The following is a 20,012-nucleotide window of genomic DNA, read 5'->3' on the forward strand; positions in this document are numbered from 1 at the left end:
TGTATTCCAAAATTTTTCTTTAATTTATTTATTTATATTTATTTTTATTTATTTTTTCTTAAATTTTATTAATTTATGCCTGTTCAACATCCCCTTCCTGTTCAAAGACAAGACCTACATTATTTGCCAGTAGCCTTCTTTCTGGGAAAATTTTTGTTTTGTTTTGAAGTGTCTGACAAGTGATTTTGTAGCTGTTCTTCAGCTGGGGTATCCCAAGGATGCTTGCAGTGGAGTGGCCCTGGCAAGGATGTGATGTTTTCAGCTAGCTGCTGGAGCCCAGATGTAAAGGCAAACCCAGCAAAGGGCACAGGCAATAATGCACCACTTGCACATTCTCCAGCTGCTGGTTCCCTCCTCTGCAGGCGGACAAAAAGGCCAAAGTCTTCTCCTGAGCAATTCCAGGAACTTCATCTGAGACTGGTGCTGGGGATTAAATTGATGCAGAAACAAGGAAAGGGAGATACGAGAGTCTTGGAGAGGGTTGAGGCAGAGGAGGGGAAAATGGTTTAGAAAGAAGTAAACACATTGGAGAAAATGGGGGGAAAGAGAAAAGACTTTGTGGGGAAAGAAAGGCTGCAGAAGATGATAAAACGGAGGAAAGAAATGAAGAGAGCTGCAAGAAAGACTCGTCAGGTTGGTGAATAATTTGTGTAAATAAGCCCTTAATATGCAATTCCAAGCAGTCATTTAGTAGGTAGGGAGATGTAGGTACTTGGATTTAAATGCAGAGTTTTTACTCATCTTGAATCTGTCATTTGACTAACGCTTTGTTTTAAATTCTTGGGAAGTGAGTCAGCTTGAGTAACTCGAAATGCTCTCAGTTTATAGAAGCTGCCTTAACATTTTTTTCCCCCTTGCTTACAAGGTTAAATAAGGGATCTGAGGAGGGACAGATTGAGCAGCAGTAGAAAAGAGAAGGAGAATCCGCAAAATTAAGCCTTGTGTTGCCTTTGGAGGAGGACAGTTGTACAGAGAGAAGGTTTAATATTGTTGTGGTTTATAATATTGTTGTGGTTTCTGCAGTGCATATGTGACTTCCAGAAGTCAAAACATGTTTGTAACTTTTCTAGCACAAGGTCAAAAGGCTATGAAATAGTGACACAGATGTGATTATTACACAAATAACAAAGACAGACTTGCTGTGCCTGTAAGGTTTCCAGTTTAGGGTTGCCTGCATTTCACAGAACTCAACAGTAATTTTCTGAAGCTGGATTATATTTGCTGCCTGTTTATACCAACTGTGTATTCTTAAACTAGCAAATGACAACTTTATTCCTGGTTTTGTTGATAAGAAAAACAAAACACCAGGAGCTAACTGCCCAAGGTCACGCAATAGTGAAAGCCTTAGAAGAATTGTCTCTGGAGTTCATCCCGGTCATGGGCTGTCCTGCCCCACATGGCTGAATGACTTGCCTGGCTTTTAAGATTGTTTCATAGTCTGCCCCAAGGTTCTCATTGCTCACATGGACAAATGTTTCCCTCTCCTGTAAAATATAAGGAAACTGAGAGCTGCCTGCCCTTTGTCTGCTTGCTTGGCGTGAATGACTGCTGCTCACGTTGGCCCTCTCTGGGCAGCAAACAGGCTCTAAATAGCAATGTAATAAGAGGGCACCAAGCTGCATTAGTGCTAAATAGTAATGTGTGTCAGTTAAGCCTTCCGGAGCCCTTCTCTTATGAGAGAAACTTAGGAGTTTTTTGCTTCTTTTCATTTCCCACACCTTCCCTCTCCTTTGTATTTTTAGATTGGGCTCACAATGCAGTAGCCTATTATTTTTTTCCCCTTCATGTCAAAGACATAATTACAACCCAAACACATTGCTTAAATATATTTTTAGTAGGATTTTGTAATCTCTGATACTATTCTTTGTCCCCCGTGACCCCTGTTCCCAATAGACATACACAAGAGGTCTATAGTGCTTTTTTGTGTTAAATTTTACCTAATGCTTTGCAAATTCCCATCTACAAAAAGGGCCGCAGGGAGGACCCAGGAAACTACAGGCCTGTCAGTCTGACCTCAGTGCCAGGGAAAGTCATGGAACAGGTGATCTTGAGGGCTATCATGAAGCACATGCAAGAGAACCGGGTGATCAGGCCCAGTCAACATGGGTTCACAAAAGGCAGGTCTTGCCAGACTAACCTGATCGCCTTCTATGACAAAGTGACCCGGCTACTGGATGAGGGAAAGGCTGTGGATGTGTCTTCCTGGACTTCAGCAAAGCCTTTGACACAGTTTCTCACAGCATTCTGCTTGAGAAACTGTCAGCCTCTGGGCTGGACAGGCGCACACTCTCCTGGGTGGAAAACTGGTTGGATGGCCGGGCCCAGAGAGTGGTGGGAAATGGTGTGAAATCCAGCTGGAGGCCGGTGACAAGTGGGGTTCCCCAGGGCTCGGTGCTGGGTCCAGCCCTGTTCAATGTCTTCATCAATGATCTGGATGAAGGCATCGAGTGCATCCTGAGCAAGTTTGCGGACGACACTAAGCTGGGTGGAAGTGTCGATCTGCTGGAGGGTAGGGAGGCTCTGCAAAGGGATCTGAACAGGCTGGACCGCTGGGCAGAGTCCAATGGCATGAGGTTTAACAAGGCCAAATGCCGGGTCCTGTACTTGGGGCACAACAACCCTATGCAGTGCTACAGACTGGGAGAAGTCTGTCTAGAAAGCTGCCTGGAGGAGAGGGACCTGGGGGTGTTGGTTGACAGCCGACTGAACATGAGCCAGCAGTGTGCCCAGGTGGCCAAGAAGGCCAATGGCATCTTGGCTTGTATCAGAAACGGCGTGACCAGCAGGTCCAGGGAGGTTATCCTCCCTCTGTACTCGGCACTGGTGAGACCGCTCCTCGAATCCTGTGTTCAGCTCTGGGCCCCTCACCACAAGAAGGATGTTGAGGCTCTGGAGAGAGTCCAGAGAAGAGCAACAAAGCTGGTGAAAGGGCTGGAGAACAGGCCTTATGAGGAGCGGCTGAGAGAGCTGGGGTTGTTTAGCCTGGAGAAGAGGAGGCTGAGGGGTGACCTCATTGCTCTCTACAACTACCTGAAAGGAGGTTGTAGAGAGGAGGGTGCTGGCCTCTTCTCCCAAGTGGCAGGGGACAGGACAAGAGGGAATGGCCTCAAGCTCCGCCAGGGGAGGTTTAGGCTAGACGTTAGGAAAAAATTCTTTACAGAAAGGGTCATTGGGCACTGGAACAGGCTGCCCAGGGAGGTGGTTGAGTCACCTTCCCTGGAGGTGTTTAAGGCACGGGTGGACGAGGTGCTGAGGGATATGGTTTAGTGTTTGATGGGAACGGTTGGACTTGGTGATCCGGTGGGTCTCTTCCAACCTGGTTATTCTGTGATTCTGTGATTCTGTGAAATACAGGGATAGAGTTCCCTTGGAGCGCTGGGGGTGGCACTGCCCAGCCTCTCCTCCCCATCTTGGACTCCGGGAATTCCCATCCAGCCTTTTCACTTGGGTCCTGCAATGCTGCTTTTCAGCTGGAACCCAAACACACGTGTTTTGGAACACAATGTAATGTTTTGAGATGGCATAATGTGTTTTAAGCTTGTATAAAAACGCATCAGTTGAGGAAAAGTGGACACATTTGCGACTTGTGCAGGTTCATAGTGTGCTTACAGCAGTGTGAACTTCTGCTGCCTCTGTGGAGCCAGGTTTTATCTATGCAGACTACAAAAGCAAATTAAAAAACTAGGAAAAATATACTGTATTACATTTTAAATTACAAATTAAGTCATCAATAATTAGCAATTAGCTTACTACTAGACTTTCTTCCCACTGTTCCTGTTGTGCTGTTGGTATACAGATTGCACCAAAATTTAGGTGGCTATTAACATTGTGGTGATTTTCTTAATTCTGAGTGAAGTCCTCCCCTTCTGACTTCTGTTGTGTGGAGGAATTCCAAGGCGATTCTATCCTTGAGTCTGAAATGAGGTTTTGAGCTTTGAGAGTAACTTTGGTTGACTTAAAGCAAACATGATTCTAGCTTACTTTGACATGTTGACCTAAATGAAATGATGTAGATATAATGAAATTTCATGAATTCAATAGAGTTGGATGTGATAAAGGGGGTAAAAAAAAGGCTTCTTTTTTTTTGAGTGTTACTATTTATCAACAAGAGTAGTACAGAAACGTTCTCTCTGAAACTAGAATGACTAGATATGTTTAGCATTTCAAAAAGGAAAAAAAATCTTTGTTTATTGTCTGTGCTTTTGGTTAACAATAGTGGATTTTAATTTTTAAACTGTCATCAGTTAAATGCATATTTTGCCCATGTGTGTTTTCTGCTAGATGTACCCACTCCTGCAGCTGTGAGTAGGCTGATGTATGCCAGCCGACTTTGAGGCACATAGTTCTAATTTATAGGCAAGAATGCAGTTCTGGACTTCAAAGTGTCTCATAATACATGCCTCTGCTTTTGCTAGGACTAAGTTAAAGGCTCACTGTGTAGGGAGCACAACGGTTCTGCAAGGACAAGACCTGGAAATATCTTTTATTCCAAAGGTGTCTGGAACACTTTAACTGTGGGTTAAATCTGCCTGTGTTTGGGTGCAAGTTCCTTAGTGTTCTTTTTTTCTAGATCAGGTGTTTTTTTTCTTTTCTTGTTCTGGGGGGAGAAGTTGGCATGGTTTGAAGAGAATATACCTCTAAAGTGTGATAAGTTTCTCCTGGGATTTGAGTTTTTGCCAGGCTCTGGGACAATTTTAAGGGATTTGTAAACCTTACTGGATTTCAAATCCTTCCCACTCAAATGCCTCTGACTTTCAAAAGTTACTCACTAAAATTCAAGCCAGAGTTTTCTATTTTGTGTGAGTTAGATGAATCCTTTAAGAGCTGCGGGTGATTGCAGGCAGTTTTCCTGTGGCACCTTTACTAATTTGTTTATATTTTACATTATATTTCTTGATATTGGTATCAATTCATCTTCCATTTCTCTCTCCTGGTCCATATTTCTACATTTGCTCTGTGACTAGAATTAATGCAATGCAGGACCAGTACAAAGTTTATCACTTGAAAGCTCTGAGATGTAGCCTAGTCGGATTTAACATGGGCCAGCCCATGGGCTGGGCACAAGCTCTGCTTTTCTCACACCTTCCCATTTCTTGCCCTAGTCCCCCTCCCTCCTGCATATCAGCTGTTTCTCTCCTTATCCCTTTCTGCTCCAGACCCTCTATCTGTTCTTTCATATGTATTGTTATTAAATGTTTTTGTAGCATGTTTATAATGATTGATAGTTGTGCAAGTACTTGCCAGGGAGTGGGGCGAGGGAAGAAATTTGGGGCCTTCTACTTCCTTGTGGGGTGTCTAAGCAGGAGCAGTGTCTTCATTCCAGCCCTTGCAGGCTCCTGACTCCTCACTTGGAAGTGTGTTTGTTGTTGCTGCAGCTGGGAGATGGGGGAAGTGAACACTTTGGGGTACTCTGTTTTGCAGATGATGTGTCCTCTAAGCTCTAGGACTGAACAAGGATTCTGGAAGAAGGGACATGAGGAGAGGCAGTGGGCGGGCTGCTATGGTATCTTCTGCCCACAGTGGCACATAACAGCCTCAGTGGTTTCTAACCCTGAGACTAGTTTTTCCATCCCTTTCTTCTGCTGCGAGACACCTGTTGTTTCTTCCTTATCCTCTCTCCACCCCCTGCCTCCTAGTCCTTTTAGCCCTGTGCAAGCTCTGGCAGCCCTGGTGGAGAGTCCAAGCCAAAAAGTCAGCAGGACAGAGAAAGGCAAGGCTGCTTATTCCCAGATATTGCGTAAAATATATGTGCACTTCTCTCTCTTTTGGAAGGAAATACAGCATTCTTTTCCATGCTATGAGTAAGTGCAGGAGAAAGTATTGAGAGCTTGTTGAGTCTTTCAGTGTGAAAGTGATGGGCTGAAGTCAGCCTGGGGGCTATTGGTTGCACTGTGCTGGTTTAGATAATAAATCATCTTTGCAGCCTGTCCCGTGAAAGAGCTTTCTCCATTGCTGTGCAAGTACCATGGCACATGCCAGACTTGATGTCTTATTAGGAATGCCCTCATTGCATTTCACAGGCCATAAATTAGCTGGTGTTATTTGTAGCAATATCAGTCGCTATGGAACATAGAAATGCCTTTTTCCTGGCTGCTTCTTTATTTTTTTCTTTTTTGTTAGAAGAGCCTCAAAAGTGGTCTCAATTCTCAAAAGTGGTTCAGGGGCCAAAACTTGGCCATCCCAGGGATGGAACTGTTTAGTGATGCTGAACAAAATACTGGAAAGTGCATGGTACAGGATAACTGTGCGTTGACAGCGAGAGACCTTGGGAAAACAAGTCCTGGCTCACACCTCTGATTCTGCGTGCAGAGAGAAAGGGAGTGATGAGTAAGTATTAAAAACAGTAACAAGCAGACTTTGATATTTATTCCAGAATATCATGTGGTCCCTATCTTTTGTATTCACATATTTGCAGTGCATACTAAAGTATGTGCTGAGCTCATGTCTCCATTGTCAGTATATAGGCACACTTTTTTCCTTCCATTCATGTGTGGCAGGTGGACTTCCAGCAGCGGATAAAGAGCAGTTACAGTAACAAAGAAGAAGTGAAATATCATACACAGTTCTCATCTGAAAGCAAGCTACCAAAAAGCATCTGCTCATTCCAAAGCTCACATCTTGCCTTTTACAGGAGTAAGAGTTGTTTTTCCTCTTTGAGCTGTGTGATTATATGGTACTTCTGTTCTGCTGACACCATTTCATTAAACAGCTAAAATTGCAAACACTGATGGAAACTAAGTCATAGAACATTAAGGAGAATTGAATGATACTGGCCGCTTCAGTGCTGTGTGAATTTATCCTCATAGTTTCCCCAGAATCAACGAGAACTGTTTTGGAGGTTAGTTAGGAGAACTTATTATGTGTCTTCAGAAACCTCTTAGTTGGTATAGCAACATTCATGTGTTGCTGTAGACTTTGAAAAGAATTTGAGCTCATGAAACACAGCAAATCAGCATGGTTTAAATCTGCCCATTTTGGAAATGGAAGAAGATGGGATGACTTTTTTAATGTAGGAATATTAGCTCCAACGTGCTGTGGATGTTAGCAATAAAATACATTTTGGCTTCTCCAGAAACTGTAAGGGATTAACCATTTGCAGATGGGTTTCAGGTGGAATGTACAAGTTACTTGCATTGCAATAAGCAGGAAAGCAGTAGTACAGCAGGACACAAGAACTGATGTGCCATGATATGAGGTTTATCTCCTTTTTTCTTTTTAAAGTTGGTCTTGCCATGGGAACCCTCCAAACTGACTAGCCATGGCGCCTATATGTTGCATGTAAACATTGTCTTCCTCTCTTTTCCCACTGCCTACTTTGCTCCCCTCACCCCTTCCAGTCCTCAGTCCTTGTTGCTCTTTGTGTCTTTCTTCCACTTGTCTCTCAGCCTCTGTTAATGCTCTTCTGTATGCAGGGAGAGTATGTCAGTGACCTGCCAGGCGCCCTATCTTTGCTTGTCATCCACATCATCCTAAACTCCATTTCTTCCAGGAATTCTCCTTGCCAGTTCTCCAGACTGATTATCTCTCTGCTCCTTCTCTTCACTGAACAGCTATCTGGTGTTTTCTGTCTAGCCGTGCCCTGTACTGTCAATATAGTCTTTGGGTTTGGTAATAAGCTTCTCTCCTAGCTTTAGTATAGAGTTTCACATTAAACAAATAGTTTTGTATAGTTAATTGTTATTTGAATTACTTTTTACTAGATCAAATAGGATTCAAATAATAAGTAGTGACTCTTCTTGAAAGAAGGACCTCTCTACTATGCTTATTTCCCTTAAGAATTTCTGTATCAGTTGTTCCCTGCGGTGTGGAAGACAATGCAGTATCTCAATGTGTGAATGTATCAATGGATTTATACATATTTTTGAATACATTTCAGTAAATAGGTAGCTGCAAGGGCTGACATCTGTTTGCTTGGAATAATGCGACATGAGTGTTTTGGGGGATTTTCAGCAGAGATACTTGGCATTTAAATTCTGTGCTGGATGGATACTGAGATGTGCTAGAACAAGCTATAAGGCCCATTATACTTGGTCTTTGTGTCCTGAGCTTCTGTTTACTACCACTGGTTCCCAGTGTGTTTTAAGAGCCAAACTCCTAATTCTAAAGGTTCTGGCAGGGATTCAGATTTCAAGATGTGAGTTTCTTTATTTTGGGGAAGTGTTTTTGTGATAATGAATAGGAGTCAGCAAATTACTTGTAATTGGAACTTGAAAAGCTGAGGTCTAAAACCTGTGTGCTGCAGCAGTGAGGGGCTGCTTCTTAATGTGGCAACTCACCCACAGCTCCAGCTGCTGTAACTGGGTCTCACATCGCCCCAGCAGCACCTCGTGAATCCATCTTGCATAGTTTGCATTGCAGCTGGGAAGTCTCGGTTGTGTTACTGAAACAGAGGTGAAGGCTAATGTGCTTTAAGATTGGTGATAAAAGGAACAGCAGCAAAGTGGACCTTGCATTTTTGCCTTGAAAAAAGCAGCTGCAGTTTTATAAAAGGACATGTATCAATTGACTGCTGGCAGTTAAAAGGAAGATTTTTTTAGAAACAATAAGTACTTATGCATGTGGTTATTCATAGTTTAAAATACAAGAATTACAGGAGTTAAAACTAAAAAATTAAAGGAAACCCGAATCTTGAATCTTCTCTCACCTGTCTCCTTCCCTTGTTTTTTTATATTTCTCTCCCTATCCTCCCTCCCTCTTTATGTATTTGGAGGCTTGAATTAGTGGAACTAGATACCTACTTAGGTGGATGATACTAAATGGGACTATTTAGTGACAAGAAGGTAATCTTTTTCCTTGACTTTCAATTGTGGCTGTTAAGGGTGTGCCTTTGGATCACTAATGCCTGGAAACTTTGTCTAACTATTGCTATCTGAATACCTACAAAATATTTCAATGCCTTTTTCTGTTTCTTTTGCTGTTCCTTGGGGTATGTGAGGGTGTGTGGGTGTGTGAATTTGTGTGGGAAGAAGAGGAATAGGCAGCTTATGATTTCATTCAGTTAATTGTTGTTAATATATATAGGGCACAAAAGATAAGGCAGAATGCCAGTGGTCTAATTCTGTGTCCCAGCTCCAGGTGTTCCCCATAACCAGTGTGCCAAATAGATCCTGTTATCATTCGCTAACAAAGACAATTTTAAATCTGGAGAACAAGCCTTATGAGAGGCAGATGAAGGAACTGGGGATGTTTAGCCTGGAGAAGAGGAGCTGAGAGGAGGGCTTATCACTGTCTGCCTGAAAGGAGGTTGTAGCAAGATAGTTGTTGGTCTCTTCTCTCAAGTGACAGGTGCTACAATGAAAGGAAATGGCCTCAAGTTGTGCCAGGGCAGGTTCATGTTAGACATCAGGAAAAGTGAGTTCACTGAAAGGGTTCTCAGGCACTGGAACAGGCTGCCCAGGGAGGTGGTGGACTCATGTCCCTGAAGAGATTTAAAAGATGGGTAGATGAAGCACTCAGGCATGTGGTTTAGTAGTGGACAGGTATGGGTTGACTCGTTCTCAAAGGTTTTTTCCTAACAAGTGATTTTGTGATTCTGTGAAAATATTGTTCCCTGTCTTAAGGGTAAAGAAGTAAATGAAAACTGAACAATGGCAAAGGACCAATGCTCTCTCATTGCTATTATCAGGGTTTCATCTTAGGAGATTTTTTTTAGTGCTTTTATTTCTGTAAGGTAACAGTAGTAAAAGCTAGAAAAATGCAAGTGCTAACAGTAGGTCTGCTTTTAGACAGTTTGGCAGGAAACACTGTTTCCTGATCTGTTTGATGTTCTGTTGACTTTCTCATAAATATTAACCCGTCTGGGGCTTCAACATTTGTTGCTACAGTGGGAAAGACAATGTCAATAACAACCAAATTTAAATATCTTTGTCATTTTAAATTGATTGAGTAGATTCTGGTTAAAAAAACCCCAGAATTTCCCATTAATTCTTTTGATTGATTTTGATCTTAAGCTTTCTATCTGTATAGTCGAGCTTGAAAGCAGGATTAGATTTACCTTTAAAGTTTGGGCTCACACTGGTGTTGTTTGCTCTTCTGGATCAGGATGGAGCTTCCAGAAGTTCTGTGTCATAGGTAGGTGCTGGGTTCCTCTGCACTCCTAAGTCAAATAACAATTGTAGTTCCATTTGATGATGTGCTTTCCAGATTACCACATAAATCTACATGTGGAGCAGGATGATGATGCTCTCTGTTACTTTCTTAAGATGAATTGTACCTTTGTCCCTTGAGACCCCAAGCAAGTGCTGTCTACAGCCAATGGGATGCAACAATATAAAGATGGAGGTAAACTTCCCTTTACCTTCCACTGTGCCTGTTTCTCTTGGCTGAGAGTTGTATGGTTCAACAAGATGTCTTTATTTAGAGCAGTGGGGGGCATTCAAACTTGTGGGTTTTTCAAATCAGCCGCTGCTACCTGAGATTTGAAAGCCAGAGGGAGCTGCTTCACAGAGTGGTGAGATGCGCTGATAAGCTTGTACAGGGTGGAAGACAAAGTCTTTAAGTTTCTCACTTGAAATGCCGTGGCTTCCATCTCCCAGTGCTGTGCGTGCCATTCACAATCAGTTGCAGTGCACTCCTCGGGAAAATGCCAACCTGATCTATTGTGACGAGTAGTCGTGTTGACTTTAGCATTACCACATCAAGGAAAGACACTGTTATTGAGAGTAATTGTAACCAAGTCTGCCCTTATGCCTGACAGTGCACGTTTAGTTGTGTTTATGTGCCTTTATTTAGATGTAATTGTTCCTACTTTGTTTAGCTGCTTGACGAAAGCATGGCTGACAGCAAGGTGAGAGCTCTTCTGTTGGCTGCAACTCTGTGTTACCATGAAGTCGTTGTAACATTACAGATAAAGCGATAAATGATCGTTAACTTCTGACTTGAATATAATCAGGGCACTAATTTCATGTTGGAGGAGATTTCAGCAGAAATGAGTTGCTGTCTCTTGATCTTAACTCTATCAACATTTTAAAAGAACATTTAGAATATTTTTCCTTGATGTGAAAAAGGGATATAGGAAAAGGGAGTCTTTGTATCCTCATGTATTCACTTGAATATCTTGTGCTCCAATGAAAGCTTTGGCAGGGAAGACAACCAGAGTGTTTACGTCCTTAAAATAACAATAAAACAATCTTTAGGGTTAAAGTTCCTGAGGGTACTCTGTAATATTTAAATTATTTACATGTGCATTTGCACTTTTTCAGCTGGAGTTACTTAAGTAACATAAGCCTGTTGCATGCCCCGCTGCCAGAAGAAGAACAAGGGGGTGGTCCTGGAAGTTGGTCATCTAGTTAAAAATCTAATTACATCTTTGGCAAAATTAGAAGAGAACTGATTGCTTTCTTGAAATAAATCAGTACATTTGTAAGTGTAAATAATTATGATTTAATGAAAAGCACTCTCTGGCTTCTTTGGTTTTTTGTTTCTTATTGGAGTTGAAAAGTCCTTGAAGACTAAATAGAGAAGAGGTCAGTGTTTGGGTGCTACCTAAAATTATAATGATCCCTTGGAAGTTTATTTGAGATGTGTCAAAATGAAACAGAGAATTACATTGCTTCTGTTATATACTATATAAATTCTTTTTTAAAAAAAGTAATGTTCTGTAGTGGTTCTACAAGATTTTTTTAATAAATATAAGTTAAAAGTCAGATATGATTAAAACTTGAAGAAAAACAAATGACTTGCAGCTAGACATTACAGTCAGTGAGAATGAGAAATCTGTACGTATGTGTATTTAGCTCATAGTTTCTACTCATATTTTAATCTTCTTTGGAGTTCAGTATTAATCCTTCAAAACCCACATGGTACTAATCAAAATAGTTGTCTTCTAAAGATTTTTCCCTAAAATACCAACCAGAGGACATGTTTTTAGAGACCGTGTTACAGCTTAACAAATATAGACCAAACAACTTACAGTTGAGTTTTGCTGGTTTTTTATTTAGTTGAATAAAGAACCTTGTGGATGTGAGTGTTAATTGATACCAGCAACACGGGTTTGTCAGTTTTGGGGTTTGTATGATTTTCTTTTCTTCTGGACTTCAAGTAGAAGAAAGGGAGTGAAACTCTGACAAGAGATGTGAAATGAAAAACACATGTTGCACAGAAAAGCGGTCCAGGGGAGAGAACGTCACAATGCTGCTCATTAGATGGTAAAATAGCTGTTACCGAGATTGATATAGTGAGCACATTATTGTGGGGTGAAAAAAGCAAAGCAAGATCATTTTTTAAAAGTTCAGGATGCTTGGTTTTTGTTGTTGTTTTATTTTTGCTTTTGGGGTGCTTTTCCTTCCCATGGTGATAAGGGCAAAACTGTGGTTTTCAGGCACTTCCTTTGGTGGGGCATGGAGGTAGTGGAGGAGCTGGGTATGAGATGCTCCAGGTGTATCCTTTCTGAAGGGGTTACAGTGTCCCTCTGAGGACTGTTGAGCTGAGGGACCTTGGGGTTTTTCCATGCAGTTACATGGGTGGTCTCCCTGCTCCATTATGCAGCTTGGACTTCCTGTCTTGTGTAAAAGGAGGGGGGATGTGAGCCTCTCTGAGGTTCCAAGTTTGCTAAGAAAGAAAAGGTTTTGGGACTAAGTAACTCCTCACTCTAATCAAAAGGATACTGCTGTATGATAGTAGCTGGAACTACCTACCCACAGATCATATTTCTGGGAAATTACTTGTCTTGTGGAGGCTGAAGTTTATGCCAAGTGGGTTCTGTGTAGGTGGATTTCTGCGTAGAAATTCATTATTTGCCCTTTGTGCTTTAGCTTCAGGAATGTCACGGTTAGGACATACATGACATAATCAAATCGCAAAACAATGGGGTTTTTGCCCCCCTGGACCTATCAGGTTAGGGGAGGGTTTTTTGAGCAATATTTAAAAAACCAAACCAAACAAAAAGCCTAAGACCCTTCGTTAATATTTATAGCCTGAAAACTTTGGAATTCCTGATTCTTAGCTTCTTTATTTTGGGAAATAAAAATCCACTGGATTCTTGGCACTGATAAGGAAAGAATGATCCGAAGCCACATTATTATACTGCTAGTGGAAGTAATCCATATTCTTCTCGTGGCATCTTTCCTGTTGGATAAAAGGATACATCTGCAGCTGCTCAGTCTGGGGGAGTAGGGTAATGGGATATCAGCACAGTTTTTGTTGGCCCCTGTATTTACAAACTTTACTTTGTGTTTCCCTTTCTTACTTTATCCACCTTTTGTGCTTAATTTTTCATTTTGCAGCTGTAGAAACTTATGCTCAGAAATTGAATGAGATTGTTCTTTTTGGTTCCTTGCTTCTGGCTGAACTCTGCATGTGGAGCCTGCCTCAAAGGCTAATTGCCTTGAAATAATAAGCTGGGATTATACATCTACTTAGAGTTGAAAAAAGCCTGACTGGAGCCTCTTTTGCTGTTTCTACTTAGGTTATAAAAGGAGCCTTCAGCAAAGTGAAATTGTATGGCCCAAATGGCCAATTTACAGCCTTTTGGTTTTGTCTTTTTGTGGGCCTTTGGTGTTTAGGGCTCTTTCAGACAGGGCACAAGTTCAGGCTCTGGATTGGTAGGCTGAATAATCCATGTTCTAATATAGTCATGGAATAATTTGGTTTGGAAGGAACTTCTGAAAGTTGTCAAGTCTAGCTCCAAGCAAGTCCAACTAAATAAGTTCAGGCTCTTGTCCAGCTAAGTGCCGACACTCTCCAAAGATGGAGACCTCAGAGTCTTTATGATGCCCTGTAACAGTGTTTGAACAGCCTTCATGGTGAAAAACTTATTGTATTTAATAGGAATTTCCCTTGTCGCAAATTCTGTTCATTGTGTCTCATCCCCTGGCAGTGTATCTCCAAGAAGAGCTGGTCTTCTCCATATCTTGCTGCTAGGTAGGGTATCAACCAGCAAGATATCCCATCGGCCTTCATTTCTTGAGGGTGGACAAATGTATTTTTCTCAGCATTTCCTCAGAAGTTGTGACCTTCAGACTCACTCTGTCTTGGTGACCTTTCACAGTACTTGATCCAGTGTGTCTGTGGACTTCCACTGGGTATTTGAAAACCAGGCACATTAGATACTCTCTTCAACACATTTGTTCTCTGGTCATGTTAGCAGGTTTTATCTGCAACTTTTTTTTTATTTATTCTTCACAGTGGCCAAACCTGTTCATGTATGTGATGTCCCCTCCAGGTATCCATGTAGTAGTACAAGTAGAATCATAGAATTCCTTTGCTAGAGATAGCTTGCATTATATCCAAGACTACATTGAACTCTGCTTGTGCTGGTGTCGTATCAGTAGTTGATGATCATTTTGGCAGTGGCCATTACTTCCAGCCCTTCTCCCTTTATTTTTGGCTGCTGAATTCCCAGCTTGCAGTAGAAATTCTTATCTTCAAGGCAGTTGATGTTTTGAATTAAAAATTTATTAAATTAACCTGGAATGCTTTAGGCAGCTGAACTCCTGTCTCCCTGGGCCAGTCCATCATTCTTGTGAAGGAGTTTGGAAAGGGGTTTCTTGGCTTGAAAATCCAAAAGTCTCCTGTGATCAGCATGTGCAGAGACAGGTGGGATTTGCTGCTGATCTCTATCATGCTCGTAGTCTGACTCAGAGACAGAAGGTGTCGGATACTACTCTTGTCCTGACAGTCAGGCTTCTGAGAGGGAGGAAGGATACCAAAACTGGGAGGCAGGAGATGAGCCAGTTTAACCTCTCTGGCCTGACTTCATGTGCAGGGAAAAAGTGTTTGGGTTTTTTAAGTGGTTTTTTTTCATTTTCAATGTAGATAAATAAAGAATATGCTTAGCTCCCACGTGGTTATTCTAAATGCTGACACACTAAAGAATGGAAGACTCTGTTGGAAAGCTGTGACCTAAGTGGAGATGCTGTCAAAGGGGGGAAAGGTATTGCAATGCCTGGTGGAGACTGAGACCGCAGGTCTGCAAAGCTGGTGAAAATCTGTGTGTGGCCTTCAGGGCTCCAGGGAAGGAGACAGAATAGAGCCAAGTCTTGGGTCTTCTCCATCTTGCTTGTGGTCATTTCTCAGCATGTGCGATGCTGGCTGCCACCGAGTGCCACACTCCAGTTCTCTAAATATTTTTGCCCTGTCCTTGTTTGCAGTCAAGAATCCTGCTTCCCTCGCTTCTCTAGTGAGGCCTGCGTTGGTCTTGTGTAAGTGGTGGGAATTTGTGTATGAAGCCTGACCCATTCATTTAGTATCTGATTCCCCTTCTTGATGGTAAATGGTTAATGTTTTTCTTTGTTAACCGATATGAGAAATGTTAAAAAGAATTCATTTATCACATTTAAATTCCTACCTTGGATTTTAAAGCATGTGCATTTTTTCCTGCCTAAGTGAGTTGCTTGAAAAGTAAAGAAGCCTACGAGTAGATAGGAGCAGGCTGAGAGACCTTCCTTTGCAAGGCCTCTTGTGAATTGAAAAAAATAATTATCTGTTTCAAAGAGTTAGAGACAGAAAGCGTTCTGGTTATGGAGCAGTTCTATTTTTGTTATCTGTTCTTAGCTGGGTTGTAAGTAGAAAGATGTCATTGGCTTGGCCTGGAGGCAAATTGGAATAAGAAATGCATTTTCTAACAAGATACCACTGTCCTAAAATTCTGCTTTAGTCCAGATTTGGATGGTGTCTTTTTAAAAGTAACTCTAGTCTCTTTATATTTGTTCCTGCTTTGTATTTCTAGCCTATATTTGAACAGAAATACTAACTTTGGTTTGTGGCAAGCTGTGGCCATTAAAGAAATAGAGACTAGATTGCATGTCCTGATGATGAGATGTCAGCGATACAGGTTTTTATGGGTCTTGTCCAAAGTTTGTTCATGTCAGTGAGACGTTTTGTGGTGTTTTGATAGGCTTTTGATCATATTTTAAAGGAGAAGGACTAATTCATTAAACCACTGTGCTCTTCAAACCATATTCAGGGCATTTAACATAGAGAGTATTTCTGTACAAATGGCACCTCATCCAAACCCGCATGTTGTTCTTAAAACCTCATTAGCAGCTGATGGAGCCATGCAGAGAATGGGCTGAGGGATGTTCCTCCCTGGTCTCTGAAGCTACTTGTTTCTCTTCTCAGTATTTCCCTAAGTGGCAGGGCTAGTGCAAGAGCAGCAAATGGAGAATGCATTTGCTTTTGTGTAGGAGCAGTGGCTTTCTGTGTAGCTGGGTGTATTTCATCCTTTAAAATTGGTTTGCAAACATCATCTAAACAAAGGTATTTGGAGTTTTTTAATTTCATGGAAATCTTGGACCCTGACAAGGCAACCAACTGTATCCTGGGGTATATAAGAAAAGCATGGTCAGCAGTTCGAGGGAGGTGATTCTCCCCCTCTACTCTGCTCTTATGAGACCCCCCCATCTAAAGTCCTGTGTCCAGTTCTGGAATCCTCAGTATAAGAAGGAGGTGGAGCTGTTGGAACATGTCCAGAGGAGGCCACAAAGACGATCAGAGGAATGGAAAACCTCTGCTATGAGGATAGGCTGAGACAGTTGGGGTTCTCCAGCCTGAAGAAGAGAAGGCTTTAGGGAGACCATAGAGCAGTACCTGAAGGGGTCTTCAGGAAAGCTGGAGAGATACTTTTTACTAGGGCATGGAGTGATAGGACAAGGGGCAATGGCTTTAAATTGGAAAGGGGAAGATTTAGATTAGACACTAGGAAGAAATTCTTGATGATGAGGGTGATGAGGCATTGGCACAAGTTGCCCAGGGAAGCCATGGCTGCCCCATCCCTGGAGGTGTTCAAGGCCAGGTAGGATGGGGCTTTGAGCAGACTGGTTTGGTGGGAGATGTCCCTCCCCATGGCAGGGGTATTGGAACTGGATGGGCTTTAAGGTCATAGAGTCATAGAATCATAGAATAACCAAGTTGGAAGAGACCCACCGGATCATCGAGTCCAACCATTCCTATCAACCCTTCCAACCCAAACCATTCTATGATTCTGTGATCAGTTGTACTCTGTTATAGCTGTGAGATCTGTTGCAACAAATAATGCTAGTGTTTAAACGGCCTAGTGTGACTTGTTTTTTTTCTCCTCTATGCTAGTTTTGGTTTTAGACTCTCTCCCATTGGGTTAGTGGAATGAATGTCTTTGGAAGCAGGACCAGCTGCTGATAATGCTGTTCCAGGGGGTTGTGTGTAACTTGAATGTCGATCTTTTGGGAAGAGGGTAATAATTTGCTATCAGTTCTTTTTGAGGACCAGTGGGGTAGTGCCTGTGTTTTCTGCTGTTGTTTATATGAAAAATCTTTGCTTCAAAAGTGTGTGCCCAGCCTTAGTTATAACCTCTGGTGAAAATTCTTCCCAGAGTTTATCTTAGTACAGATTTTTATTCAACAGAGTGCTAGGGAAAGATTTTGGTAGCTCCAGCTAATTCTCCTCCAGTTTTATGGGATAATAAAATTTCTTTTTAAAAAACAAACAAACATTTACTTTGAAAGTTAAGTAGTTGTTTTTCTTACTATGAAATGAAATGTTGTTTTTCCTGTTGTATATTTAAGAAAACCACAACAAAGTTCTTAGCCACTCTGTAGTATATTTCGTATGGAAACCACCAAAGTGCATGGAAATAAAGATGTTTTCATCGGTGCCTATAGAGTGTAGCTATCTCATTTTATTTAATCTTTTTACCAGTCAAGAACATGAAAGAGAAAAGAAAAGCAATATTGAGAAGAGAAGGGTGTCAGCACATGCAGCCACGAGGAGCCTGTTTCTGTGGTTATCAGATATTTTTTTTTCCCCTCCGTGTCCGTACATGATGGTTTCCATTTTCAGCAGATAAAGTCAAGAAGTGGCAGAGCTGTAAGAATGTGTTTTGCAGTGTGAGCTCCTGTGAGTTTGCTGGTTTCCCGGCAGCCCTGTATCTGCTGTTGTGCAGCCCTTACTGGGCTCCCATTCCAGCTATGTATTTTCCATGGAGCAGCCTGCAAATGGAGTGGCACTGCTGCATCATTTGTATGGGGATGCTCTTAGAGCAGGCCTAAGTTCTCATAGCCTGCTCCATCTTTCTGTGCCACGTGTAGCACTGTGCAGCATAGGCACTTCTTTGTTTTTAAAAGTAAGTCTGCATAACTTGTCATTCAATTTGAACCATGTGATATTTTGACGAGTTAGATAGAAACTGCAATCCTAATCCTGCAGCTCTTCCTTTGGGCTGTCTCCCTACTTGCGATGATGAACACAGAACTCATTTTTAAAGGTTTTGGATAGCACAGTTACTTTTTGTTATTCATGTAAGAAAGGATTTATAAATGCAGTCATTTAATCTATGTTACTTGTCATACCTAGCAAAGAGAGCAGTCTGGTGGTGACTTTGTCTTTCGTGTACTACTCCCTAGAGGGTGCCATACTCTAACTTTCTGCAGTCTGTTCTGTAGCCAGGTGACAGTGTTGCAGGTTTGTAGGAGTGCTGGAAAGGCATCTCCTGAATATTGAATGCTAGTGTACTTGCTTAACTTGCACTTAAGCATTGCTCGCTGCTGTAAGGTGATGGGAAACGAACTGGTTGAATGATTTAAGCCCTTCTCATTCAGTTACAAGCATATGCTGCTAATTGGGGAGTTAGCACTGCCCGTAACTTAGTAAGGTTAAGAATTGTTTGTGATGGTCAAGGCTAGCTTTATGAGAAGGAATACATTTTAAAGATGAAAAAGCTGTGTCTCATGCAGGAACTGTACTGATGAGGTATTGCAATAAATGCCTGGTTTCCCAGGTCACTAAAGGAGCAGCTGGTAGAAACTAAAGACATGCAAAGCCTGTGTACTTCTGTCTCTCCTTGTTAGTTCTAGCAAGACCCTTGGGCCTGCTCTGCTGATGGAGACCTCAGTGTTTCTTTTTGAAGCAACATTTAGAAATAGAATGCATGAATCTTTTTAAATGACTATAAGAGAGTATGTTACGAGTGGAGGGCATGAATGCTGTTTATGGCTTTTAGCAACTGTGGGCGCATAAGCTTCCTTTGAAGTAAGTGCATGATCATTGTGTGCACTTTAAAGCTGCTTTTTTTTAATTCTCAAAATGCTTCAGCCTAGCACTGCATGGCGCCTTGTTGGCCACTAGGCTGGATATAAAACATATATAAAACATTTGGGACATAACTCTGCTGGAAGAAAAGACAGGGCCTCTCCTGAAGAAGGGTTCTCAGTCCCCTGGACCTCCGCTAGCAACCTGGCAACAGACAGAGAATGGGAAGTTGTGCTGGAAATGCTGCCTCCACGGCAGTGAGAGATGCTGCTTTAATGTGCTATCTACCGTGTTGCTTTAAGGACACAGTCATTAGAAGAAGCACACTGAAAGATCTGAGCTTTTACTATTCCTCAGGCATAACATGCGCAAAGAAAGGACGCCCATTTATGAGGGTTTCTCTCATCAAGCAAACTCCTCTTGGAGTACTTTACCCATCCAGTCTGGGTCCTGATGTTGGTTCCTTGGGAGCTGGCTAGGATTCTGCTGTTTGTTTTGAAGTAGCAGAACATGAAGAGAGACTTTCAAACTTGGATAGGTTTTGGGGTTTTTTTTCCCCCTCTGCTTTCCTTGCAAATGCCTGTCAGGTGTTATGAAAACAAACACAGGTGAGAAGGACCTTTTATATCTATGAGGAAAATTTTGTTTGCTTAGAAGATAATGTTTATAAGATCTTTTTGTTTTTGAAGGGCCATGTGAATGATAAAATATAAGATATTGAGAGGTGACATGGTAGTTTATCAAAATGTTAGCGATCCTCATCTGTACTAAGGTAGAGACTGTAATTTTGTTGTATCTTGCTTCAAATGTTCACCTGCTCCTTGTATAGGCTAGACCTTTAACTGTGGATCTGTATGTGGAGCTGAGTGACAGACACTGTTGCTTATGTGTTGTTGGGAGCTGCTCATCATCTGTACCAGGATGATGTATGTGCAACAGTGACTCATGTAGGATAACCTTGAAAAACTGAAAGTCTCTTACTCCTCTTCCCAAGAGAACAATTCAGGCTTTCAGATGGTTGGGGCTTGCTGAGGAATCTGATTCCAGAAGTGCACAGGTGTGTCAAATGA

General features: G+C 41.8%; 1 protein-coding gene across 1 annotated transcript in view; it reads left to right on the forward strand.

The window, feature by feature from the left end:
* The first annotated feature begins 567 nt into the window (after positions 1-567).
* Positions 568-20,012, forward strand: part of DOCK10 (dedicator of cytokinesis 10) — a 161,928-nt gene continuing 142,483 nt past the window's right edge. Inside the window, exon 1 of the mRNA XM_069864804.1 lies at positions 568-633. Within this exon, the coding sequence (XP_069720905.1) occupies positions 583-633 (51 nt within the window). The 5' untranslated portion in view covers positions 568-582. The remainder of the gene's footprint in view (positions 634-20,012) is intronic.

The sequence above is a fragment of the Phaenicophaeus curvirostris genome, chromosome 10 (assembly GCF_032191515.1).
Source record: "Phaenicophaeus curvirostris isolate KB17595 chromosome 10, BPBGC_Pcur_1.0, whole genome shotgun sequence".
In the NCBI taxonomy this organism is placed as follows: Eukaryota; Metazoa; Chordata; class Aves; order Cuculiformes; family Cuculidae; genus Phaenicophaeus; species Phaenicophaeus curvirostris.